The sequence below is a fragment of the Lathyrus oleraceus genome, chromosome 4 (genome assembly GCF_024323335.1).
Source record: "Lathyrus oleraceus cultivar Zhongwan6 chromosome 4, CAAS_Psat_ZW6_1.0, whole genome shotgun sequence".
Taxonomy (NCBI): Eukaryota; Viridiplantae; Streptophyta; class Magnoliopsida; order Fabales; family Fabaceae; genus Lathyrus; species Lathyrus oleraceus.
The window spans coordinates 195942969-195967199 of record NC_066582.1 but is presented as its reverse complement, the minus strand read 5'-3'; the positions used below and the strand labels follow the sequence as shown (position 1 = coordinate 195967199).

Below are 24231 nucleotides of genomic sequence, written 5' to 3'. Positions count from 1 at the left end.
ACAGATAAAATGGCTAGTAACCAAGACGATACTCATGACGCGAGTGGATCACGTAACAATGTTGAAAATGAAATCAAACGAGGATTGACTGTTATGAAGTCAATCATTCGTGCAAGAGACAAGGGTGAAAAATTCGAAGTACATTGGAGTGCTGAAGACCAACTAATTGAGCCTAACGGTTCAATGTTGGCAAGTTACATTGGTTTCCTTGTTCGACAACATATTTTGATTACATGTGATAATTGGAGAAGTCCGGAATTGAAGGTTGGCAAAGAAAAAATATGGTCCGAGATACAGGTACTTACCATATATTGTTATATGTTTTTTTGTTGACTATTTGTTGACCATATATTGTTATAATATTACTTATAATAACACACTCCATGTGTATGTTTTTTAGAGATCCTTTCACATCGATGAAAGTCGGCAAAAATATTGTATTCAATTGGCCGGAAAAAGACTCCGAGGATTTCGATCCTTTTTGTCCAACAAATTTCTCAAGGATGAGGAAGGAAAATTTGTTGAAGCAGAACGGCCAATGAAGTATGCGGAGATTATTTCAGCCGAAGAATGGGATAACTTTGTCGCCAAACGAAGAAACGAAAAATTCCATGTAATGTCTATTAATTATGGTATTATACAATTGTTAAGTTACTTGGTTCTGATATGCCTTAAACTTTTTTATCCAGGAAGTAAGCGACAAAAATCGGAAAAGGGCATCAAAACCCGCGTATCCGTACAAAAAAGGGCGTACGGGATATGCACGGTTACAACAAAGAATTGTGAGTATATTCAAATGCTATGAGCTTATACATTGTCACAATATGTTATAATTGATGATCTTATAATCTGATTCAATGTGTAGCTAGCCGAGGAGAAAAGTGACGCAACATCTCTTCCGGAGCACGTATTGTGGAAGGCTGCTCGGGTTGGGAAGGATGGGGCTGTCGTTGAAGCGGTTCAAAATGTTTATGACGAATGTGTAAGTATATATAACATTATTTCTTTAATTATATCGAAAATTTTGTTAGACATATAATTCATTTTTAATCTCCTCTAATAATATTTCAGGAGACTTTATCCCAAACCTTACCTTCAACCGAGGTCCAGGATTGCAGGAGCCTACTTAGTCGAGTACTAAATGTTCCTGAGTATTCCGGTCGTGTGAGGGGTAAGGGTTTTGGTGTGACTCCGTCGTCATTTTATAAAAAACCAAAAACAAAAAATCCTACCAACAAAGAGGTGATGGAGACCTTGGCGGAGTTAAGGGCACAAGTACTCGAACTGCAAAAGGAGAATGCAAGGTATAGAGAGGAAAGGCGCGGTTCCGAGGCAAAAGATACTAGTGACCGAGCTAGTATCAATTGTCAACCGAAATTTCCCGAGGTAATTATATATGTTATTATGAAATTAAAATAGCACTTTTTTACTTGACACATATACACGTTAACAATGACATATTTATTATTGGTTTAGGGCATTACACCTTGTCAGCTGTATCTATCGTCACCAACTTATCGCATAGTTGGCAAGGGAAAATTGCACAACACTTCGGGTGAATTACTTCACCATAATCCCCTCCCGGTGGGATATATGAAAGTTTCGGTTGACCTTGTATTAGATACGGACGCGCTTCTACCATTACCTGACGTTGTTTCAGAGACAACGTTGATGCGAGATGCAGTCGGATCCTTTGTTGGATGGCCGTCAGATCTAATTTTCCCAGATGCCGAGGTATATATGTTCTAAATGATTATGAATATTTAGTATTCACATTTCAATTCAGCTACAATTATGATATTTAATCAATCCTTATTACATGGTAATGTTAGACTCCTACAAGACCCACACATAAAGCTGGTAAAGGGATTTCAAGACGCATCGAGTCGGTTGCATCTCAGAAAGAGGTACAAATATATATACCCATTGAATCATATACGCAACGATTCTGTTGCATCACAAAAAGTCATGATTTAATTTATATGAATTTTTAGGTTCCCGGTCGAATGTTGAAAAAAGCTGGTAAGGATATTCCAACGAAGTCCGGGACAAAAACAAATCCTAAATCTCAAAAAGAGGTACAAATATATATACCCATTGAATTATATACACAACGATTTTGTTGCATCACAAAAAGTCATGATTTAATTTATATGAATTTTTAGGTTCCCGGTCGAATGTTGAAAAAAGCTGGTAAGGATATTCCAACGAAGTCCGGGACAAAAACAAATCCTAAATCTCAAAAAGAGGTACAAATATATATACCCATTGAATTATATACACAACGATTCTGTTGCATCACAAAAAGTCATGATTTAATAGGTTCCCAGTCAAATGTTGGACAAAGCTAGTAAGGAAATTCCAACGACGTCCGGGACAAAATCTCAAATTATGATGCGTCTTGAGAAAATGGTGGAAGAGTCAGATATTATGCACGGCGCCATCCGTAGTGTAGATATGGATGAAGGTGTTTTCGGAATTGCTCATTCCGAATTAATTGCAAAGGAGGACATGCAACAACTTTTTGAACACGAAGAATTGGGCATCGATGTCATTCATACATACATATGGTACTCCGATCAATCTATTATTTACTTAGTTGAACAATTTATTTACACATTTCAATGAGTAGTCTAATGTTTATTATGTTTCTATTTAAGGTATATGTATGACACATTGATGCGGGGAACTGAATTGTGTAACCGATTCAATTTTATTGCTGCTTCCCGTATCAACACAACGTTTATAACGAAAAATCCAACATCCGTAATGAATGAACTAGTCGATAGATTCATGGTGGCCGGCGATAATACTACACCCAGTTTGTATTTTTTACCGTTTAATTCTGGCAACGGGTTAGATTTTCTTTCTAATAATTTCATTCTAATCTATGTATATCTTTTACGTAGAAAATTTTCATGCATCTAAATTTTTGTTTTATTTTACAGTGGTCACTGGGTGTTGGTTGCTATGGATCTTTCGAGACTAATGGTGTATTATCTCGATTTGTTACCGGGTGATTGGAGTAAATATCCGAGTATGAAGAAGACAGTTGACGCGTAAGTGAAATTCCCCTAAATATTCGTGTGTATTTGTATATTTAATTATGTCTGTCAGATTGATCTCAATATACGTTTTTATTTTGTTAGGGCAATACTAAAATTTAGATCGAAAAAGAATTATCGTAATAGGAAGAACATTACCTGGGTCAGAGTTCAGGTATATATTAAGTTTATTATTTTTGCTTATAATAGTGTTTGTTTTTTGCTTATAATAGTGTTTGTAAGAAATTCACTATATATATATATATATATATATATATATATATATATATATATATATATTGTTTGTTTGTTTTTCTGTGTAGTGTCCTTAGCAAAACAATTCGATCGATTGCGGATTTTTTGTACTGAGATTTATGAGAGATATCATTGCGTTGAATCGTATAGACATCCCAAAAATGGTATGGAATAATAACTTAGGGTTTATTTTAATATTATCGGATATTTCATCTAATTTGTTACTAAATCATGAATATGTTTTATTCTCTTAATTGTAGTACTTTGACGAATACAAATCTTACTCAAGAGCTCATTTGGATGAAATGAAGGATGAATTGTGTCAATTCATTATTGATCATAGAATCATATAGGTTGTAGTTGTTGTACATATATGTATGGAATGTTGTTGTACATGCATGAATATCAATATATTAATGTTGTATATATGGAGGATTAATGTTGTATATAAATGGATTCATGTTGTATATATCAATGGATTAATGGTGTATAACATTGGATTAAAGGATGAAATCAATATGAATTTTACACTTTTGCAGCATACGAACAGGTTCCCAATTAAATACCCACTGTTTTTCAAACAATTTTTTTTAAAATAACTAACACTTTAGAGGGCGCTTTCTGTAGGAAGCGCCCTCTAAACACTTTACATTGACAACTTTAGAGGGCGCTTTGTCCAGAAAGCGCCCTCTAAGGTGGCCCTTTATGGACCACTCCAGAGGGCGCTTTTTTCTGAAAGCGCACTATAATGTGGCCCTTAAAGGGCCACTTTAGAGAGCGCTTTCTCCAGGAAAACAAAGCGTTGTCTTTACCTATGCCAGCGCCACTTTAGAGGGCGCTTAAAAGCGCTGTTATAGGCCAAAATAAGCGCCCTCTTTTCCCTTATTTGGCGTAGTGGATGGTGTGCAGATTATCGACTCTTGTGGTGAATTCTCCAATGTACCTCTTCTTGGTACATGCGGTGGAATTAACTACAACCCTATTTTGGCACATCATCAGCTTGGGTTCCCCCTAAAGGATAAACCCAATAACATTCTGTTAGAGGGTGTGTTCTTTCAGGAGGGTAAAGATCCCCAAGGCTTGAAGGGCAGGATGGTCCGCGCTTGGCGCAAGATCCATAAGAAAGGAAGGAAGGAGCTAGGTCCGAAGAACTGTATCGCTTTGGAACCCTATACCTCTTAGGTTAGGAGGAGAGCTTCCGAGTACCTCATGCCTTATGAGTATCCAAGACCCACACCTTTGGTTGTGGCTGGGCCTTCAACCCTCCCTAGCCAAGGAGTAGAGGAGTTGAGAGACGAAGACCGTTCGCGTGCTTGGATCCGTGAACGAGAGGAGTTGCTTCAGCAGATCAGAGAGAAGGATGCTTTGATAGAGTTCCTTGAGCACCAGTTATTGATGATCCTGATGACGCATTGACTTCTCTACTTCCTCAGTCTTCCAAGTTTTGGAAGAGGAAGTATGATCGACTCGCCAAAGAGAAGGCAGATATGGAGGCAACCTATGAGAGGGAGGTGAAGAGGCTTCGTGCAGCTTATCTTCCGGTCTCGAGGGATTTGGAGGATTGCTTCTAGGGATCCATAGGATGTTCATTTTCCTTCTCTCTTGTATTGTATTTGGTTACCAAGATTGTACTTCTTTGGCGTAAAAATATTTCCAAATATTAATTGACGTGATATTTCCGTATGTGATAAACGTTTAATATTTCCAAAATTTGCAAATAAGACTCTAAAGTTCCTCTGATATAAAAATTAAATCATAAGCATTGCATGCATCATATTTATCTATTCCTAGGGGTTTATATCTTCTTCTTGATTCTAGTCGGGGTTTTCTTACACTGTTTATCTAATGTGAGACTAGAATCAAGGGGTAGAATACCCTTTGAAATTGATAAACATGTCATTGCATTTGCATATTCATTAGCATGTCTTGCATAACAGGTATCACCGCAGTGTTCTCCGTTTGTTTAGTGTTCCATTAGGATAGCTGACTCAGGCATTCACCGATACGGTACCCGAAGGAATCAACAGAGAGCAATGGAAGGTTTACAAGCAGAGCTCGCTGAGATGAGGATTCGCATGAATCAGTTCATGGAAGTGGTCCAAGGAATGGCTCAGGGACAGCAGGAGATTAGATTGTTGGTACAGGGGAATCCCCCTACTACTCAACCGGAGGTTGTGGCTGATCCTCCCGCTGGAGAGGCTAATGGACCCAATGGACCGGGGCCTACCCAATCCCACATGGAAATCTTGGTTAACAACCCATCCATGATGATCAGGAGGATCAATTCCCCCGGCTTCAGGAGGACTTTGGCATGGGCCATGGTATGGACCCTATGTTTCGGAGACTGGAAGAGAGGTTGAAAGCTGTGGAAGGGCAGAATGCTCTTGGTATGGATGTTGCTGACTTGGGGCTGGTCCCAGGCGTGAGAGTTCCGCCAAAATTCAAAGTCCCCGTGTTTGATAAGTACAATGGAAACTCTTGCCCGAAGACTCATGTACAAGCTTACTTCCGCAAGATGATCGCGTATTCTGATGATGAGAAGCTACTCATGTACTTCTTCCAGGACAGCCTAGCTGGGGCATCCTTGGAGTGGTATATGAGGCTGGACAAAGCCCATATTCGCTGCTGGAGAGACTTGGCTGAGGCCTTTGTGAAGCAATATCAGTACAATGCGGATATGGAACCTGACAGAACTCAGCTCCAGAATCTGTCTCTTAAGAGCAACGAGTGCTTCAAAGAGTATGCTCAACGCTGGAGAGAGTTGGCTTCCCGTGTTCAGCCTCCAATGTTGGAAAAAGAGATGGCCAACATGTTTATGAACACACTGCCTGGATCTTATTTGGAGCGTCTGGTGGGTTGCAATGCCTCGAATTTTACTGATGTGGTCTCTACCGGTGAGAGGGTGGAGAACTACTTGAAGACGTGTAAGATCCAAAATGGGGTTGGATCATCTTCGGGGTCAAAGAAGCCGTTCTTAAGAGGACAGAAGAGGAGAGAAGGGGATGCAAATGTTGTGTCTTCTTATCAGAGCAGAGGTAACCGAAGGAGAAGTTTTCAGAATTACCATCAGCAACCTTATGTTGCAATTGTGACCATTCTGGCTGCAGCACCAGTGCAACAACAACAACCACAGTGTCAACAAAATCAATACCAACAACAACAGGGTAACAGACCTGCTTATCAACAGAGACAGAGGATGATGGATAGGCATTTCGACACTCTTCCGATGTCGTATCCCCAGTTGCTTCCCGTTGCCAGGCTTCCAGTGGGTTATGACGCCAATTCTAGGTGTAATTTCCACACTGGGGCACCTGGCCACACTATTGAGAACTGCAAAGCTTTTAAGCACGTAGTTCAGGACCTTATTGATTCAAAGGCCATTAACTTTGCGCTGGCTCCCAATGTTGTCAAAAATCCTATGCCGCAGCATGGTAGAGCAAATGTTAACATGGTTGAAGGAGAAGCCAAACTAGTCAAGGAGGTGTTGAAGCTGAAGACTCCGCTGTTGGAAATCAAAGAATACTTGCTAAAGGCAGATGTTTTCCCCAGCTGTGGGAGCGGTTGTTTGGGTTATGTTGCACAGAGTGGGGGTTGTGTGAAGCTGTAGCAGGGTATCCAGGCCTTGCTTGACGATGGTATCCTCCAAGCTGAAGACTTATATGCCCAAAGGTCTGTTGAAGGGGTTGTTGAAGGGGTTGTTGAGAATGCAGATGTTGATCCTCTCTTTCCTGAAGATGCTGAAGAATTTACAAATGTTGTTCCTGCTGATTTTGTAATTCCCAAGGATGTAATTAATTTTTCTGATGCTATTGCTGATATTCCAAACATGGTGTTTGATTCTGATGTACTTGCTGAACTTGATTCCGATGTTTCGGATGTTTGTACTTCAATAAATAAGATTTCTGAGTATGACTGTGACGTTGCCACTATCACAATTTTCTACCCAACTGCTCAGATCAATGTGCCAGAAGCGCAACCGGTACCACCAGTGCGACCGCATCAATCCACTATGCCCATCATGACCCCTGGTCCTTTATCTTTCACCAGCGAAAGGGCCATTCCTTGGCATTACGGGGGGAGTGTATACACACATGATCATGGAGTGGAGCAGCCACTGAAAGTAGAAGAGGTGCAGGATCAAAAGTCTGAACCTGGAATTGAGATAAAAGGTCCCGCAGTGGAAAATGTTGGTGGAATCGGGCGATTCACCAGAAGTGGTAGACTGTTCTCACCACCGGTTACCCAACCTGATAGTGCTGACGTCACGGCGAAGGCCAAAGGCAAGCAAGTTATGAATGAGGGTACCTCTGCACCACAGGCTGGCTCTGAGCCTTCTTTTGCGAAGGATGTGGATGAACTTTTGAGAATTATAAAGAAAAGCGATTACAAGGTAGTCGATCAGTTGATTCAGACGCCATCCAAGATATTTATTCTCTCACTCCTGTTGTGTTCGGAGGCACACAGGGAGGCACTCCTGAAGGTCCTTAATGCTGCATATGTGCCTCAGGAGATCTCAATGAACCAACTAGAAGGGATCGTTGTAAATGTTCATACAAGCAACAGGTTGGGTTTTACTGATTCTGACTTGACGCCAGCTGGACGCGATCATAATAAGGCTTTGCACATCTCGATGGAGTGTAAAGACATTGTGCTATCCCATGTTTTGGTGGATACAGGTTCCTCTCTCACTATGCTACCCAAGAGAGCCCTGTCAAGGTTAGATGTAGAAGGTTTGATCTTGAAGCCTTCTGGTCTTGTGGTAAGAGCCTTCGATGGTTCTAAGAGGTCGGTGTTCGGAGAGGTAGAATTACCAATTCAGGTTGGATCACAAACCTTTAACACCATATTCTATGTGATGGATATCAGTCCTTCGTATAGCTGCTTGCTGGGTCGTCCTTGGATCCACAATGTTGGGGAAGTCTCCTCGACCTTGCATCAGAAGATCAAGTTCCCGGTCAACGGAAGAATTATCACTGTCTGTGGTGAGGAGGATATTATGGTCAGTAACTTGTCTACATTCAAGTATGTAGAGGTAGAAGGTGAGATTCATAAGACCCTGTGTCAAGCCTTTGAGGCAGTTCAAGTCAAGGATGCAGCTCCAGTGGAAGAGGTTGAAGCAGGTGCCTCTTTGTCGTCCTTCAAGCAGGAACAAGCCTTGGTAAATTCAGGTGTTGCTCCCAGTTGGGGACGTCTGGTGGATTTACCTGTAAAGGAAGACAAGTTTGGGATTGGGTATCAGCCGGCATTGACTTCTACAACTTCAACGCCTCAGACTCGTCAGGGGCCGATTACTTTCTCCAGTGCTGGCATCATTCAGTACGGCCAAGTCTCTGCAATCAACAAAGAAGATGGGGATAGTGATTGCGACATTGACAACTGGGTGCGTCCAAAGGTCCCGGGTGAAGTTCTCCACAACTGGTCTTCTGAAGAGATTATCCAAGTCACTCTTCTTAAAGAGTAATTTTCTTTGTTTATTCATGCATATCCAAGTCTTACGTTCCGCTCAGGCCGTGATGACTCATTGTAGGGCTCATCTATGTGGATACCTGCATTTTTTATCATAAATAAAGGACGTCTTTTTGCATTCAAATATTTTGTTCACTGTCTTTCTATTTTTGCAGTTTTTAAAAATCAAAAATAAAAAAAAATATACATTTGGCAATGTTTTGTTTAGTTTCCATTTCTTGTTCACACTCATAAGCACATACCATCACTCATGCAGATGCACGTCACCGGATCCTATTGATAACAGTTCTTCTATGGCTCGCTTCGACTTTGAAAATACAATCTTTCAAGCTGAAGAAGAGGGTGATGAAGACTGTGAACTCCCTGAAGAACTTGCCAGGTTGTTAAAACAGGAAGAAAGGGTTATTCAACCACATCAAGAGTCTACTGAAGTGATTAATCTCGGCACCGAGGACGTCAAGAGAGAGATCAAGATAGGGGTTGCTTTGGAAGATAATATGAAGAATGGGCTGATTGAATTGCTGCAAGAGTATGTTGATATCTTCGCTTGGTCTTATCAGGACATGCCAGGGCTTAACACAGACATTGTGGTACACCGTTTGCCTCTCAAAGAGTATTATCCTCCGATCAAGCAGAAGCTCAAAAGAACAAGACCAGAGATGGTTGTCAAGATAAAGGAAGAAGTGCAAAAACAGTTGGATGTAGGGTTCCTAGCAGTTACAAATTATCCGCCATGGGTTGCAAATATCGTTCCAGTACCTAAGAAGGATGGAAAGGTACGGATGTGTGTCGACTATCGGGATCTGAACAGAGCTAGTCCTAAAGATGATTTCCCATTACCTCACATCGACGTTTTGGTGGATAACACGGCTCAGTTCTCGATATTCTCCTTTATGGATGGCTTTTCTAGCTATAATCAAATTAAGATGGAACCAGAAGACATGGAGAAGACAACTTTCATAACCCAATGGGGCACCTTCTGCTACAAGGTGATGCCGTTTGGTCTGAAAAATGCTGGGGCAACATATCAACGAGCTATGGTAACTCTTTTCCATGATATGATTCATCATAAAATCGAGGTTTATGTTGATGATATGATTGCCAAATCTCAGACGAAAGAAGAACATCTGGTGAATTTGCAGAAACTGTTTGAGCGTTTGAGGAAATTCAAGCTAAGGCTTAATCCAAACAAGTGTACTTTCGGGGTGAGATCTGGAAAACTGCTGGGTTTTATTGTTAGTGAAAAAGGGATTGAGGTGGATCCGGCCAAAGTGAAAGCGATACAAGAAATGCCTGAGCCAAGAACAGAAAAACAAGTATGTGATTTCTTAGGAAGGTTGAACTACATTGCAAGATTCATCTCTCACCTAACAGCCACGTGTGAGCCAATATTCAAATTGTTGAGAAAAGATCAGGCTATCAGGTGGAATGATGATTGCCAAAGGGCTTTCGAGAAAATAAAAGAGTATTTGCAGAATCCTCCTATCCTTGTGCCTCCAGTCCCAGGGAGACCGCTGATTATGTATTTGACAGTACTTGATAATTCCATGGGTTGTGTTCTCGGTCAACACGACGAGACAGGTAAGAAAGAGCATGCCGTCTACTACCTGAGTAAAAAATTCACAGATTGCGAGTCGAGATACTCAATGCTTGAAAAGACATGTTGTGCACTTGCATGGGCTGCTAAGTGATCGAGACAATACATGCTGACTCACACAACCTTACTGATCTCCAAAATGGATCTAGTCAAGTATATATTTGAGAAGCCAGCTCTCACCGGAAGGGTTGCTCATTGGCAAATGGTACTGACAGAGTACGACATCCAGTACACATCCCAGAAAGCCATCAAAGGGAGTATTCTGTCAGACTATCTTGCTCAGCAGCTGATTGATGATTATGAGCCGATGAAGTTTGATTTTCCAGATGAAGACATCATGTTCCTCAAGATGAAAGACTGTGAAGAGCCAGTTGTTGAGGAGGGACCTGATCCAGATGAAAAGTGGAATTTAATGTTTGATGGGGCCGTCAATGCCAAAGGAAGTGGAATTGGTGATATCATTACCACTCCGAAAGGTGCCCACATGCCTTTCACCGCTCGCCTGACTTTTGAGTGCACCAATAATGAAGCTGAGTATGAGGCTTGTATCTTGGGTATTAAGCAAGCCATTGATTTGAGAATCAAGACTCTGGACATCTTCGGAGATTCAGCTCTAGTGATCAATCAAGTAAATGGTGATTGGAATACTCTCCAGCCTAATCTGGTCCCCTACAGAGACTACACGAGAAGACTGTTGACTTTCTTCACAACAGTAAGGTTGTATCATATACCTCGTGATGAGAACCAGATGGCAGATGCTCTTGCTACTCTGTCCTCCATGATCAAGGTGATTCGGTGGAACTATCTTCCCAGGATCGATGTTATGCGCCTTGATAGGGTCGCGTATGTGTTTGCTGCTGAACTGGTAGTTGATGACAAGCCCTGGTACCACGATATCAAGTGCTTTCTGAAGAATCAAGAGTACCCTGCAGGGGCATCCAACAATGATAGAAAGACTTTGAAAAGATTGGCAGGCAGTTTCTTCTTGAACAAAGATGATGTGCTGTATAAGAGGAACTTCGACATGGTTTTGCTCAGATGCGTGGATAGACACGAAGCATACATGTTAATGCAGGAAGTTCATGAAGGCTCCTTCGGTACTCATGCCGACGGACATGCAATGGCTAAGAAATTGTTGAGAGCGGGTTATTACTGGATAACCATAGAATCTGATTGTTTCAAATATGCTCGAAAGTGTCATAAATGCCAGATTTATGCTGATAAGTTGCATGTGCCGCCAAATCCTTTTAATGTGATGTCTTCGCCGTGGTCGTTTGCTATGTGGGGAATTGATATCATTGGAAAGATTGAGCCGACTGCTTCCAATGGGCATCGCTTCATCCTTGTTGCCATCGACTATTTCACCAAGTGGGTCGAAGCAGCGTCATTTGCGAAGGTCACCAGACATGTGGTTGCCCGATTCATTAAGAAAGAAATTATTTGTCGTTATGGGATTCCCGAAAGAATCATTACTGATAATGGTGTTAATCTCAATAACAAAATGATGAAGGAGTTGTGTAAGAACTTCAATATTCAACATCACAATTCTTCCCCTTATCGTCCTAAGATGAACGGTGCTGTTGAGGCAGCAAATAAGAACATAAAGAAGATCGTGCAGAAGATGGTCGTTACGTATAGAGATTGGCATGAGATGCTACCCTTTGTCTTGCATGGGTACCGTACTTCAGTATGTACATCGACTGGGGCAACCCCTTACTCGCTTGTGTATGGTATGGAAGCATTCCTACCTGTTGAAGTGGAGATTCCTTCTCTAAGAGTCCTGCTGGATGTCAAGTTAGACGAAGCTGAATGGATTTAGACAAGGTTCAATGAGTTGAGTGGACTCCTAACTATGATGGACTGTATATTTTCACCAAGGTTTTTGATGGTGGAGCCTTAATGCTTATAATTATGGATGGTGAAAACTTCACTTCCCATGTGAACTCAGACGCAGTTAAAAAATGCTTCGCATAAAATAGACCCGCTGGACGATAAAAAGAATAGTCCAGGCAAAAAAATGGGCATCACGACGAACTAAGAAAATGAAAAAGGTTCGGGCAAAAGTTAGGGATTAAAAAATGAAAAGATTGTACACCCGGTAAGTTGAAAACCTGAAAAGGTAACTTAGGCAAAAATGTGTATCCCGGTGGATTGAAAACCCGAAAGGGCGATCCAGGCAAAAGTTAGGGATTAAGCGAATGGCTGCGTTCTGAGTAGTTCTGAATATCATCTCGTGTCGATAACCGGAAACTTCCGAAGAATAGGAAACAGTCCAATCACCTTTTTCGGAAAGCTGATCATCTGGAGGATCTTGAAGACGAGCGAATCATAGTAGAATTGGAACCCGATAGAAATCCATTTCACATTGCCATTAGATTAATTTCTCTTTTTATATGTTGTGCAATTACCTCTTTCCAGGGATTGCTTCCTGATGTAAATACCTATTCAGAGGCCACTCAATCAATAAAATCATGTTATTCAGTACATCTCTGTGTTCATTTTCATTTTACTGTTTTGTTTGCAAAAATGACGTCCGAATTTTTGATAAACATTGCATCATGAAACATAAGAGCTTTACAGGTACGTGCTTAATAAACATTGAAAATTGCTGTAAATTTTAAGTGCTTTGGATCGTCTATTCAGAACAGGTACACTCGGGGCATTTCCTTAAGGTCCCCATCAAATGATCACGGATGTTTTTCCTCAACAGTTGGAATTTGGTATCTTATCCCTGCAGAGCTGGTCCGAGCGTTGGATTCTTCAATCCCCAGCAGGCTCTCACTGTTGTACTTCCCCAAGCATTTGTTTCAGATTATACATTCACCAGTAGAGTCGATAGTGTCTGACTGTATCTCCCCAGCAGAGTTGACAGTGTCTGACTGTATATCCCCAGCGGAGTTGACAGTGCCAGACTGTATCTTCCCAGTAGAAGCGGCTGCTCCTTAGAGTTCGATGCCAGATCGATGATCTCGACGCTAGACCTATGGTCTCTTTCCTTGAAGCAGAATCTCGGTACCGTATCGGTGTTTGCTTCCCCTGCTGAGTCATCTCTCTCGCAGATTATGGTTTCCATAACCATTGTCGCTTTCCTCAGCAACAAGTTTTCAGTGTCGTTCTCTCCCCAGTCAAAGCCTCGGTATTTTGTTATTTGCTAGAACACCGTGTGGCGGGTCATTCCCCCACAGAGTTCTTTGTGCTGTGCATCTTCAACAGCCTTGCCAGGGTCCAGAAGATGGTGATCATTTCCCCGGCAGAATTCCTTGCCTCAGCTTGACGTTCTCTCTAATCAAGCATTTCGCATCCCTACATGTAGAATCATATTGCATTTCATCTTCCCAAATTGCGTAGCATTTCCATTTTCATGGAGCATTACGCCATTGAAAAATTCAAACATACGCATGTAAAGCATAAGGCATTCTCGGTATCCCAAGTGATAAGCCAGAAGTTGTTTCCAGTACTCAAACTGAAGATTGTTCATGACTTATCTTTATTATTCCCAGTAGGGGTCGTTGGCCCACGCGCCGCCTCAATTATCATTTTCCCTATTTCTGCCGATGCTAACAGGCATGAAAGTTTCCGGTATTCAGACCGAAGTGGCATTCAGGCCAATTTTCCGATGTTCAGATCGAAGAAGTTTTCAACATTCAGGTCGATGCAACTTATGGCATTCAGGCCAAGTTTCCGGTATTCATACCGAAGTGGCATTCAGGCCAGTTTTCCGATGTTCAGATCGAAGAAGTTTCCGACATTCAGGTCGATGCAACTTGTGGCATTCAGGCCAGTTTTCCGGTATTCAGACCGAAGTGGCACTCAGGCCAGTTTTCCGATGTTCAGATCGAAGAAGTTTCTGACATTCAGGTCGATGCAACTTATGGCATTCAGGCCAGCTTTCTGGTATTCAGACCGAAGTGGCATTCAGGCCAGTTTCCCGGTGTTCAGACCGATGTTTGATAATCAAGTATCGTCCGATGCTCAGATCGAAGTCATTTCCAGTATTCAGATTGATGAGCGGCATTCAGGCCATGGTTATTTCTGTGTTACCATTTATTTTGGTATTCAGGCTAACATTCCTTGTTTCGGTGTTCAGACCGACTCTCACCATACCAGACGGAGTCTTTTTCAAGACCACCTCTTGGCCGATTCTGACAGACATTGTTACTTCATTTTTTCACTTCAATGTAAATTTTCGGGCTTTTATCGTATTCAATCATTTGATACCTCGAAAGTGCGAAAGTCGTCGCTATCTTCCTTTCGGGTTTCCAGTTGATTGAATAGGGGCAGCTGGAAGCATGGGATTATGTTTTACACTTCATTAGCATCATATTAGGTCATACTCATTGCATACTGCATTAGTGACATGGAGACCAGGTTTTGATCGATCACTCCTTAACAGAAGGAGCCCACACAAAGCAAGATTGAGAATTTGACTTCATTTTCTAAGTATACAAGCCTCAAGGGTCTCAAGGGGGTCCAAGTATCTTATTATGGTCCTCAGTTCATCAGTGAAGGATTCAAAGCTATCAGAGTGTTCATATGGATTTAATCAGAAATTAGGGTTTCATGGCTACCTGCAATAGGCAATGTTTGTTTGGAAGTAGAGGAGCTCATCCATGTCATGATTAGAGAGGCATCTTGGCCTAGGAAGATTCACAATTATCTTAGAAAGATCCATTGGCAATCAGTGCAATCAGTTCTTGATCATTTTGCCCTAAAACTAGGGTTTGGTATAAAATCAGTTTATTTCTGATTCTTTGGGTGAAACTCTTTTCCATGGCCCTCCATATGTCCATAAGGGTCTACATACAAAAAATCAGATCTTTATTTGAGCTAGAAGTGCTTCAATTGATCAATGGAATCGGGAATCAGACAATTTGGGAAAAGTCAACCGTGGGGCCAGAAAAGTTAACTCCTGACATTTTGAGAGTGGAATCTCAAAATCCATGCCTAGGGGATCCTACATGTGAAATTTGATCAATGTTGGATCATGGATTCATCATTTAATCAGGAATTGGAAAAGTTACTTAATTTGGAAATGGCTGACTTTCCATTTAGGGCAAGTTTTCATGATCGTTGCACTCACTTTAAGCCCATTTTGCATCAAGATAAAAGCTTCATTTGAAAATTTCTCCAACATCAAAGTTGTTCCTCTTGTTCCAATCTTTCTAGAGATATAAAGTTTGCTCCATTTGGATTAGAATTGAGAAAGTTATTCTTAGTCAAAGTGAGACATTTGTTTAGGACACTTAGAAAAATTTCTAAGTCCAAAATCTTCATAATTTGTCAAGACTTCTTGGCCAGTTTTCTTGCACTTCAAGGAATTATTTGAAAATACTTTCTTCACAACTATTGTACCTTGCCATGTCCTATTTCACATCCTTTTGGAATCATCTCATTTGGATCCATGGTTTGAGAGATACATTCATTTAAAGTGGGCACCATGACTTGATTTTCTAGCCAGATTTTGGGTCTGGCTGGCCCAATCAGATTTTCTAAGCATGTTGCACAAACCAGTCACGTTTTTACCTCTTTTGGCCATGCATTGGACATCCATTCACTTAACTTTGGACCAAAATAACAACATTTTACACCTCACTTCACACTTTTATTCTTATGGATAAATCACTTATTAAAAAGCCCATGAGAACACCTAATCCACCCTATTTAAGAAGCTGAAACCCTAACCCTAAAGAGGCATTGGAATTTCGTGGCAAGGAGGCAAAGCTTCATCACATATCAGATTTCATTCCTCTTCCATTCCACTTCTATTTTCCATTAGGTAATCATCTCTTTCATGGCCATGTTTTGATATATCTACGCTTGCTTACCATGTTCATCACCATTAATCCTTCCATTTTCATATTACTTTTTCTTATTTAAAATATTTTCTCCGTACATAAAATTACCCAAAAATATTTTTCACTTTTCTTAACGTTTTATTTAATTTTATATCATTTTTATTTCCTTATTTTTTTAATATTAATATTTTATTTTAATTATTTATTCTAAATGGTCCATTTTAACACACTTTTTTTATTGATTTTATATTTATGACTTAAAATTATTGTTAGCATTTGATTTTTGGGATGAAGGTTGACCATTGTCTCATGGTCAAGCTGACCTTTTCTTGAAATTTTATTTCACATTTTCAAATTTATTTTGGATTTATTTCTGACCTAGTTCGGTTGGTTGACTTTTAATTTGACTTCTGTTTTATTTTAATTAATTCACGTACCAATTTTCATTATTTTTAAAATATTTTTGGGGGATGATGATATCCTGACCCCATCTTATTTAGTTTAGTTTTTCATAATTTTCTTGATTAATTTACTGTTTATTCTTGATTTATTTCTAACCTATTCTTATTAATTGACTTTTGGTTTGACCTATGTTTTGTTTTAATTAATTCACGTGCCAATTTTCATTATTTTTAAAATATTTTTGGGGGATGATGATATCCTGACCCCATCTTATTTAGTTTAGTTTTTCATAATTTTCTTGATTAATTTACTGTTTATTCTTGATTTATTTCTAACCTAGTCTTATTAATTGACTTTTGGTTTGACCTATGTTTTGTTTTAATTAATTCACGTGCCAATTTTCATTATTTTTAAAATATTTTTGGGGGATGATGATGTCCTGACCCCACCTTATTTAGTTTAATTTTTTATAATTTTCTTAATTAATTTGCTATTTATTTGTTACTTTTTAAGTTGACTTGAATTTTAAGTTGACTTCTCTATGATCGATGTTTGACTTAGGGATTGCTTATGGCAATTGAAGAGATCTTTTGATCCTCCCTCGTTCATCTCATATACCATGTATTAGAGGCCTTTTACCTTGATTTTATTTGGTCCTTACCTCATTTCCTGATTAAATTATTCAGTGGACCCTTCGTGTGCATATTTTCATCCGTTTGATTCATCTGTTATCTTTTATACTTGTTTCTCTCATTCATGTTTTCTATTGCTTGATTATTTAACATGTTCATACTCCCATGCATTGTTTAAATGCTCCATTATTTGATTATTTGGTTTGATTATATATTGTTTATTTATCCGATCTGATTGATAACCGTTGCCTACTTGTATGATGTATGAGGCATATATTCTTATTGTTTGTTTGCCATGAACAATCCCCATTCATAACAAATGTACCCCTCTTCCATAAAGTGTATAATATTTATTTCTTTATTTATTTAGTCACCTGTTAATACAAGAATTAAAACGAACATCCGATAACCATTTCAAAATAAGATCAAAAGATCGATCCAACGTCGAGTAATCATTTTCAAAACTTAACAGAACCAGCACGCATTCATCCATCCTCTTGTAAGTCGATTGCCTCAGGCGTCGCCATCTACCTGTAAGTCGATTGCCTCCGACATCTCCATCTACCCTCATCCATAACTCCTCTCCGCGCTCCATCCTTCGACTCTTGTTCCGTTTAGGTAGCACCCATTAGGTAGAACCCTTTATATGATAACATAGGTAGAATTCCCTTATTCTTTGCATGCTAACATTAGGTAGATGTTCCCCTTTGTAAATCCTAACACATAGGTCCATATTGCATGACAACTCTAGAGCAGAGCTTCCCCACTTTTAGACCTTCCGTGCGTCTCCGATCTTGTGGCATGTCAGTATGTTCTATTGCAAAGAGGTAACTGCCTAAGACTCGATTCAGCGAGCTGCGACACCTACTGCTAGGATGTTGAACACACTGCCCACCCTCCTTTGACACAACTGGTGTCCTCTTTTGTAAGTCCATGTTCAGATGGCAATCCTTAACCCCTGGTTAGCCGAACTACGTTTTGCTCTGATTCTCATTCCATATGAGATACGTAGGCATAAGACGCGACGTCTTACCGAGCACACTTATCTTTAACCCATAGGTAGCCGAGCTACGAAGACTCTGATTCTCATACTCAGATGAGATACGTAGGCAGTGGATGCGACATCCTTGCGAGTCATTTTCTTTTAACCTTCCTTTTAGTAAATAGTACTTTAGATATACCTACACACTTTAGACTAGAACAACACTTATGAAAAGGGCTCCCTAGGAGTACCTAGGATGTTTTGGGTGCTTAAAACCTTCCCATTGCATAACCAACCCCCTTACCCAGATCTCTGACATTTTTACTAGTTTTTTATTCGATAAAACTTTTAGGTTTTTGTTCGCTTTCTAACCATTCCTTTGGATAAATAGAAGTGTGGTGGTGACTCGACTTGTATGGTTTACCTTGGATTTAGTCAATATCTCTAATGGTAACGAATACCCCGCTACACCTTTGAATCTACCTTATGATTGGTAGTTGACAATCTCTTCCCTGGTGAAGTTCCTATCTTTCCATTTGTCATAATCACATTTTTTTTGTTTTTACAGTGAAGTTGCAATCCTTTCCCAGTCATCTTAATCCCTTCCCAGTAATATTAATCATTTTCTAGTAGATTAGTTTATTGTTATTCCCCACATAATATTTGATTGCATTCATATCATATCATTTTGTGGCATCTTAGGGGGGCAAAATTGTGCACGTTTGTATTTAAGTCTCTTCTATCTCGTCGAGACGAAAAATGTCAATCTTCATATCTTCAGATGGAAGAAACTTAAATAGGGGCATCTTTCATACCCTAATTTTTACCCCTAAGATCCCATATCATTTTCATCATTTGCATAGCATCAAACATCTCATGTGTGTGTGTGTCTTTTATGCATTACCAACCTTATGAAAATACAAAAATATGTTTTGCCTTGTTTGATTCTTTCACAAGGAAGGTGTGTTGGTTTAAGGAGCTCAATTGATTGTCTGGTCAAGATTATGGGCATTCCTCAATAATTAAAGCCTCTCATTCATTCACAATATTCAAATAATTTCCATTCATCATAATCAAGTTCAATATTGCATCCATTCAAGATCAACAAGTTCCAAATTCATTTGATGCCTAAATTAGGGTTTTGATCAATATTGCTTTGATGTTGACTCTTTGACCAAGACATGATCTAATGGTTTGAAATATGATTAAAGGTCCTCAAGTGTTTCATTATAATCCATTCATGTGCTTCAATTGGCTAAATAAGTTTGACTCATGATCATTGAAGATTTGGAATTCATCGGATGAAAAGTCAATTGCTCAAGGTCAAAGTTTGACTTTTAAGTTTTTCGGTCAACCATGGATTTCTCAAGTCAAGAATCATGAAAATATGGTTGATGAATGCATTTGATCAATAAACTCAAGAAAAGTTCAAGAATGTAAAATCTAGGATTTTAAAAAAAAATCCTAAGTTATGAAATTGCATATTCATGAAGCTGACTTTACAAGCTTGTAACTTCTTCCTCAAGCCATCATTTTCCATGCTCAAATGATGTACTTGTATATGATTTTACATACTTAAACTTTGTATAAATATAGAACTAAATATATCATAAGGATTGGAAGATATGAAGTGATGAAGATGAGATCTCAAAGTTGTAAAATTGTTCAACACTTGGAAATTTTCCAAGTGTTTAGCAATTAAGATTGTCAAAGTTGATGGTCAATTACCTCCATGATCCAAGCTGGATATACTCAAATGTACAACATGAAAGTTGTAGAGGATGGGAAAATCTTCCCAAAAATCCCATTGACATGAATTTATCACACTTGAGCTAGGAGTTTCGAATAAGGAAAGTCATCATGTTAGGCCAAATTGAAAGCACGTCTTCATGTCAAGTTTCATGTTCAAACCAAAGCCAAACCTTAAGATCTTGCTTTGAAGCCTATGATACTTCTAAATCTTAGCATAATTGATCATTTTTCCATAAAGCTTCATTGTCATTTCCATAAAGATCACTTTTCTCAACCACTTTTACTTGGAGCTTTGCAAATACATCTTGCTTTGATCTTACTCTATCTAAACACCAAAAGCAAAAGAAGTTTTATACTTTTCACCATTTTTTTAGATTTGATCCAAAGTCCATCAAACAATACCAGTAACCACTACATCAAATCTGAATTCATTCACTATAAAAGGAGGTCTCATTGCAATGCTCCAAGACACAAAAAAACATCCATCATCAAGCAAGAAATAACATTGAATCATTCTTGCACTCTTTCCATATTTTCACTCAAGGAAGCTATAGGGATCATTATTTATCATCTAGAAGTGCTTTTGAAGGTGCAACGGACACACTCCGTTAGGTAAAAAAAACTCATTTTGAACTCCCTCATAAAAGCATCATTTTCACTCATTCTTATTACCATTATGTTTGTTTTGAACATGAACTCCCTCATAAAAAGCTCATTTATTTTTTTATTTTTTTATTTTGTATTAAAAAATCCAAAAAAAACTTTATTACTTATTCCTATTTATTTTTTTATTTAAGTATGCTTTGATTCAACTTTTCCTATGATTAATTTGCTCCCGTTTTGATCCATATGTGTTGAACACCTTGATTATACTTGGACTTAGATTTGATGATAACTTGTTTATTTTATTTGTGCTTGAAGTACATGGATGTTTATGGTTGATGACTTGCTTTGAAACCATAATGCATGAACCTTAGAGGCATGAACCCTAATTACTTCAACCCTTGTATGAAGTGAACTTTTGTCATAAAAGGATACTTTGGTGTGCTTTGAACTTACTCCAAAATATTGCTTTAGTCTTGATGAATGACATAGTTGTTTAAGGTTTAACATGCTTGTATGCTCCTTATAGGTCCACTTTTAAAATTCCCCGACCATTGCTTTACATGTCTTATGATTGAGATCATGATATATCTTGTTTGATGTTTTGACTTGATGAACTTTGCAAAATTATTCTTGAGGCTTTTTTGCTTGTATGCTTATATGATCCATGTGTTATAAACTATTCTCTATGCCATGCCTTTTGCTCTATTCTTTATTGATGGCCTTGATTGGTGTCTTAATATGTTTAAGCTTGATACATGGTAGTAATTTTGTTCATATGCTTTCTTAGTGCATATTTTTAATCCATGATATTTCTTGCATGATACTTGTGTTTATGTTTCAAACCAAGGGAAAGGGATTATAGTTGACTTATTGTCATGTGCATATTCATTATGTGTGTTTGTAGCTTCCTTTACCCACCTTGTTCCCTTTATCCCCTTCTAAATCCTAGTCCAATCTTAGGATATTTCAAACTTGAACTTCTTTCATAAAAAAAACCTTGACTTAGGTCATTGAATTTTCAAACTTTTTTTCTTCATAAATGCTTCAAAAAAACTTTAAGAATATCAAACTCTTTCTATAAGACTAAAAACCACAAATCTCATTCAAAACTTTTGCCACTTATCTTTTTCATTTTTAAACTCTTTCTCAAAAGAGACTAGACATGAATCATCTTTATAGTTAAGATATAAATCTCCTACCCCATAGTAATGATTAAAATTGATGTTGATTCTTTTCCATATGAAGGAGTTAGTGACATACTTGTAGATTCTATATCCAAGTTGGAGCCCTTCCTCCATAATGATGCAAAGATCCATCTTCTCATATTTGTGGTGGTTTAGATGAGTATTCTCCTTAATATGATAACTTGTCTCTTCTTCTAAAATCAAATAAACAAACCCTTTTTTTATTTTTACCCTGAACTACGGGATTTTGATCATTCATTGGTACGTAGGTACAAGACTTTATGTCTTTTAAAATAAAATAAAAAAGCAATAAAACACATTTATCTTCTCATATCCTCAATCTTTAGCAAACAACAATAACGAAACACAAATATCTCAAGAGGTTCCTATAGGATACTATAGATGATTAGGATGTTAGTACCTTCCCTTTTCATAATAAACCCCCTGACCTTCAATCTCTTTATTGTACTATTTTGCATTGCATATTTATGGGTTATTTGACCATTTCCCCTTCCCTTGGATAAATTAAAATTCGATGGTGACATTTTGTTTTGCGAGTCAAATTAACCTAATAGTTTGGTCTCCGATTCTCACCGTGACACCTTGCCCTTTGCCTTACCTTTTGCCTTACCCATTGCCTTACCATTTTCTTTAACATTTGCCTTGCCATTTGCCTTTCCCTTTGCCTTTCCCTCTTCCTTTCCCTTTGCCTTGCCTTTTGTACTAATTTCCTCATCATCAACCATTATCTCTCCATCAATTCCTAGATCATTTCTGAGTCTTCAAAATTGACATCCAAAGCATTATCTTCATTATCCTCTACCTTCACATCCACTTCTACATGGCTGACATTAACTCCACCAACTTCTGAATGGTTACAGTTAAGTCCCTCAGTGTCATAGTTTATCCCTTCTTCACCCACATTCTCCTCAATATCATAGTTTATCCCTTCTTCACCCATATTCCCCTCAATGTCATAGTTTATCCCTTATTCACCCACATTCTCCTCAATGTCACGTTTTGTCCCTTCTTCACCCACAATCTCCTCAATGACACATTTTGTCCCTTCATCACCCACATTCTCCTCAATGTCACATTTTGTCCCTTCATCACCCACATTCTCCTCAATGTCACAGTTTGTCCCATCATCATCCACATGTGTCCCCATGTTTGTACTCTCTTGCACCACAGTGGTCCCCACATCAGTTTCATTAACTTCAAACCCAGCTCCCACATTTATACTATCTTGCACCACAGTGGTCCCCACATCAGTTTCATTAACTCCAAACTCAGCTCCCACATCCACAACAACTTCATCATCTAATCCTAATGAAAGAATTGGTTCATCAATAATGTCAGGCTGTGAAACAGGATGAGTAACATATAAATGACATTCCTCAGTCACCACTGTAATTGTTTGCATCCTCTTAGTTCCTTTGCCATCCTCTAACAGCACAATATCACAAGCATTCATTTCATCGTAATACCAAAGTTTATCTACTATTGGATAACCTAAATCTTTTAACATACCTAAAATTTCAAAGTAAGTCCAATAATATGGATCAACATCCCAAATAGTCTATAACCCTTGATACCCTGACTTTGTGAAGTTAGCAAACTCACCATAAAGATGAACAACATACTTAAACATTTTCTCCATTACCTATTCAACCTGCATAAGATAATAGAAGTACTAAGGAAGATGGCCAACAAAAAACTTCACGTTTTTAGTAGGTTATAAGTGAGAAATCATACCTTAGTCGTAATCAGAGAAAATGTTGCTACCGTCGTCAATGGCGTTGGAATGTGGAAAACGATGATGTTATCTTCTTCAATGCAGTTTGCCCTATTCAGAGATATGCATTTGTTTGCCCTAACCTTTGAGTTTCATGCTTTTGAGCTTCATGTCTTACTTACTTAACATCAATGAATTACATCATGATAATTTTTAACAATTTTCTAGGAATATTAAAAGTCCATGTCATATGTAAATAGTCCATCCTGGCAGTTTTTAACATTTTTTCAATACAAACTAATGGAAAAGACCAAATACTTTAACAGAAGTGAAGTTAAATGACCATTATGTAACGTTTTTTTCTTAAGGGACCAAAGCGAAACATCGCATAAAGTTAAGGGATTAAATGATGCATTAAACCTATAAAATAATAACAATGATAAAATCTTAGACAAACAAAATACAATACAATACCCAAATTAATAAACTCTTAAACGGTGTGATTAGTCTCTTTGACTTGTGTTTGCCACAAGAAAAGAGATCTATTTATATAAGATGAGGATCTAGCAAAAAGGTCCATTAGGATACAAACAAACTTAAATCAAATTCAAACTTGAATCAATCAATTCTTTTAATTAAAACAAATTTAATTAAATCTTCTCAATCAGATTCAAATAATTAACTTTTTTTCAATTGAAATCTTTTCAAAACAAATCGATAAAATATTTTTAAAAAAATTGAAATAAATACTTATGAATTAAACCTTTTTAAAATAAATCTT

At 38.4% G+C, this 24231-nt stretch overlaps 1 protein-coding gene across 1 annotated transcript; it reads right to left on the bottom strand.

Annotated features, from left to right (window-relative positions):
* Positions 1-21908: 21908 nt before the first annotated feature.
* On the bottom strand, positions 21909-23775 carry LOC127135340 (uncharacterized). Its single transcript, XM_051062079.1, has 2 exons — positions 23471-23775; positions 21909-23387 (listed from the first exon to the last, which is right to left on the bottom strand). Exon 2 carries the CDS (start codon positions 23241-23243, stop codon positions 22704-22706), a length of 540 nt encoding a protein of 179 aa, XP_050918036.1. The 5' UTR covers positions 23244-23387; positions 23471-23775; the 3' UTR covers positions 21909-22703.
* Positions 23776-24231: the final 456 nt, after the last annotated feature.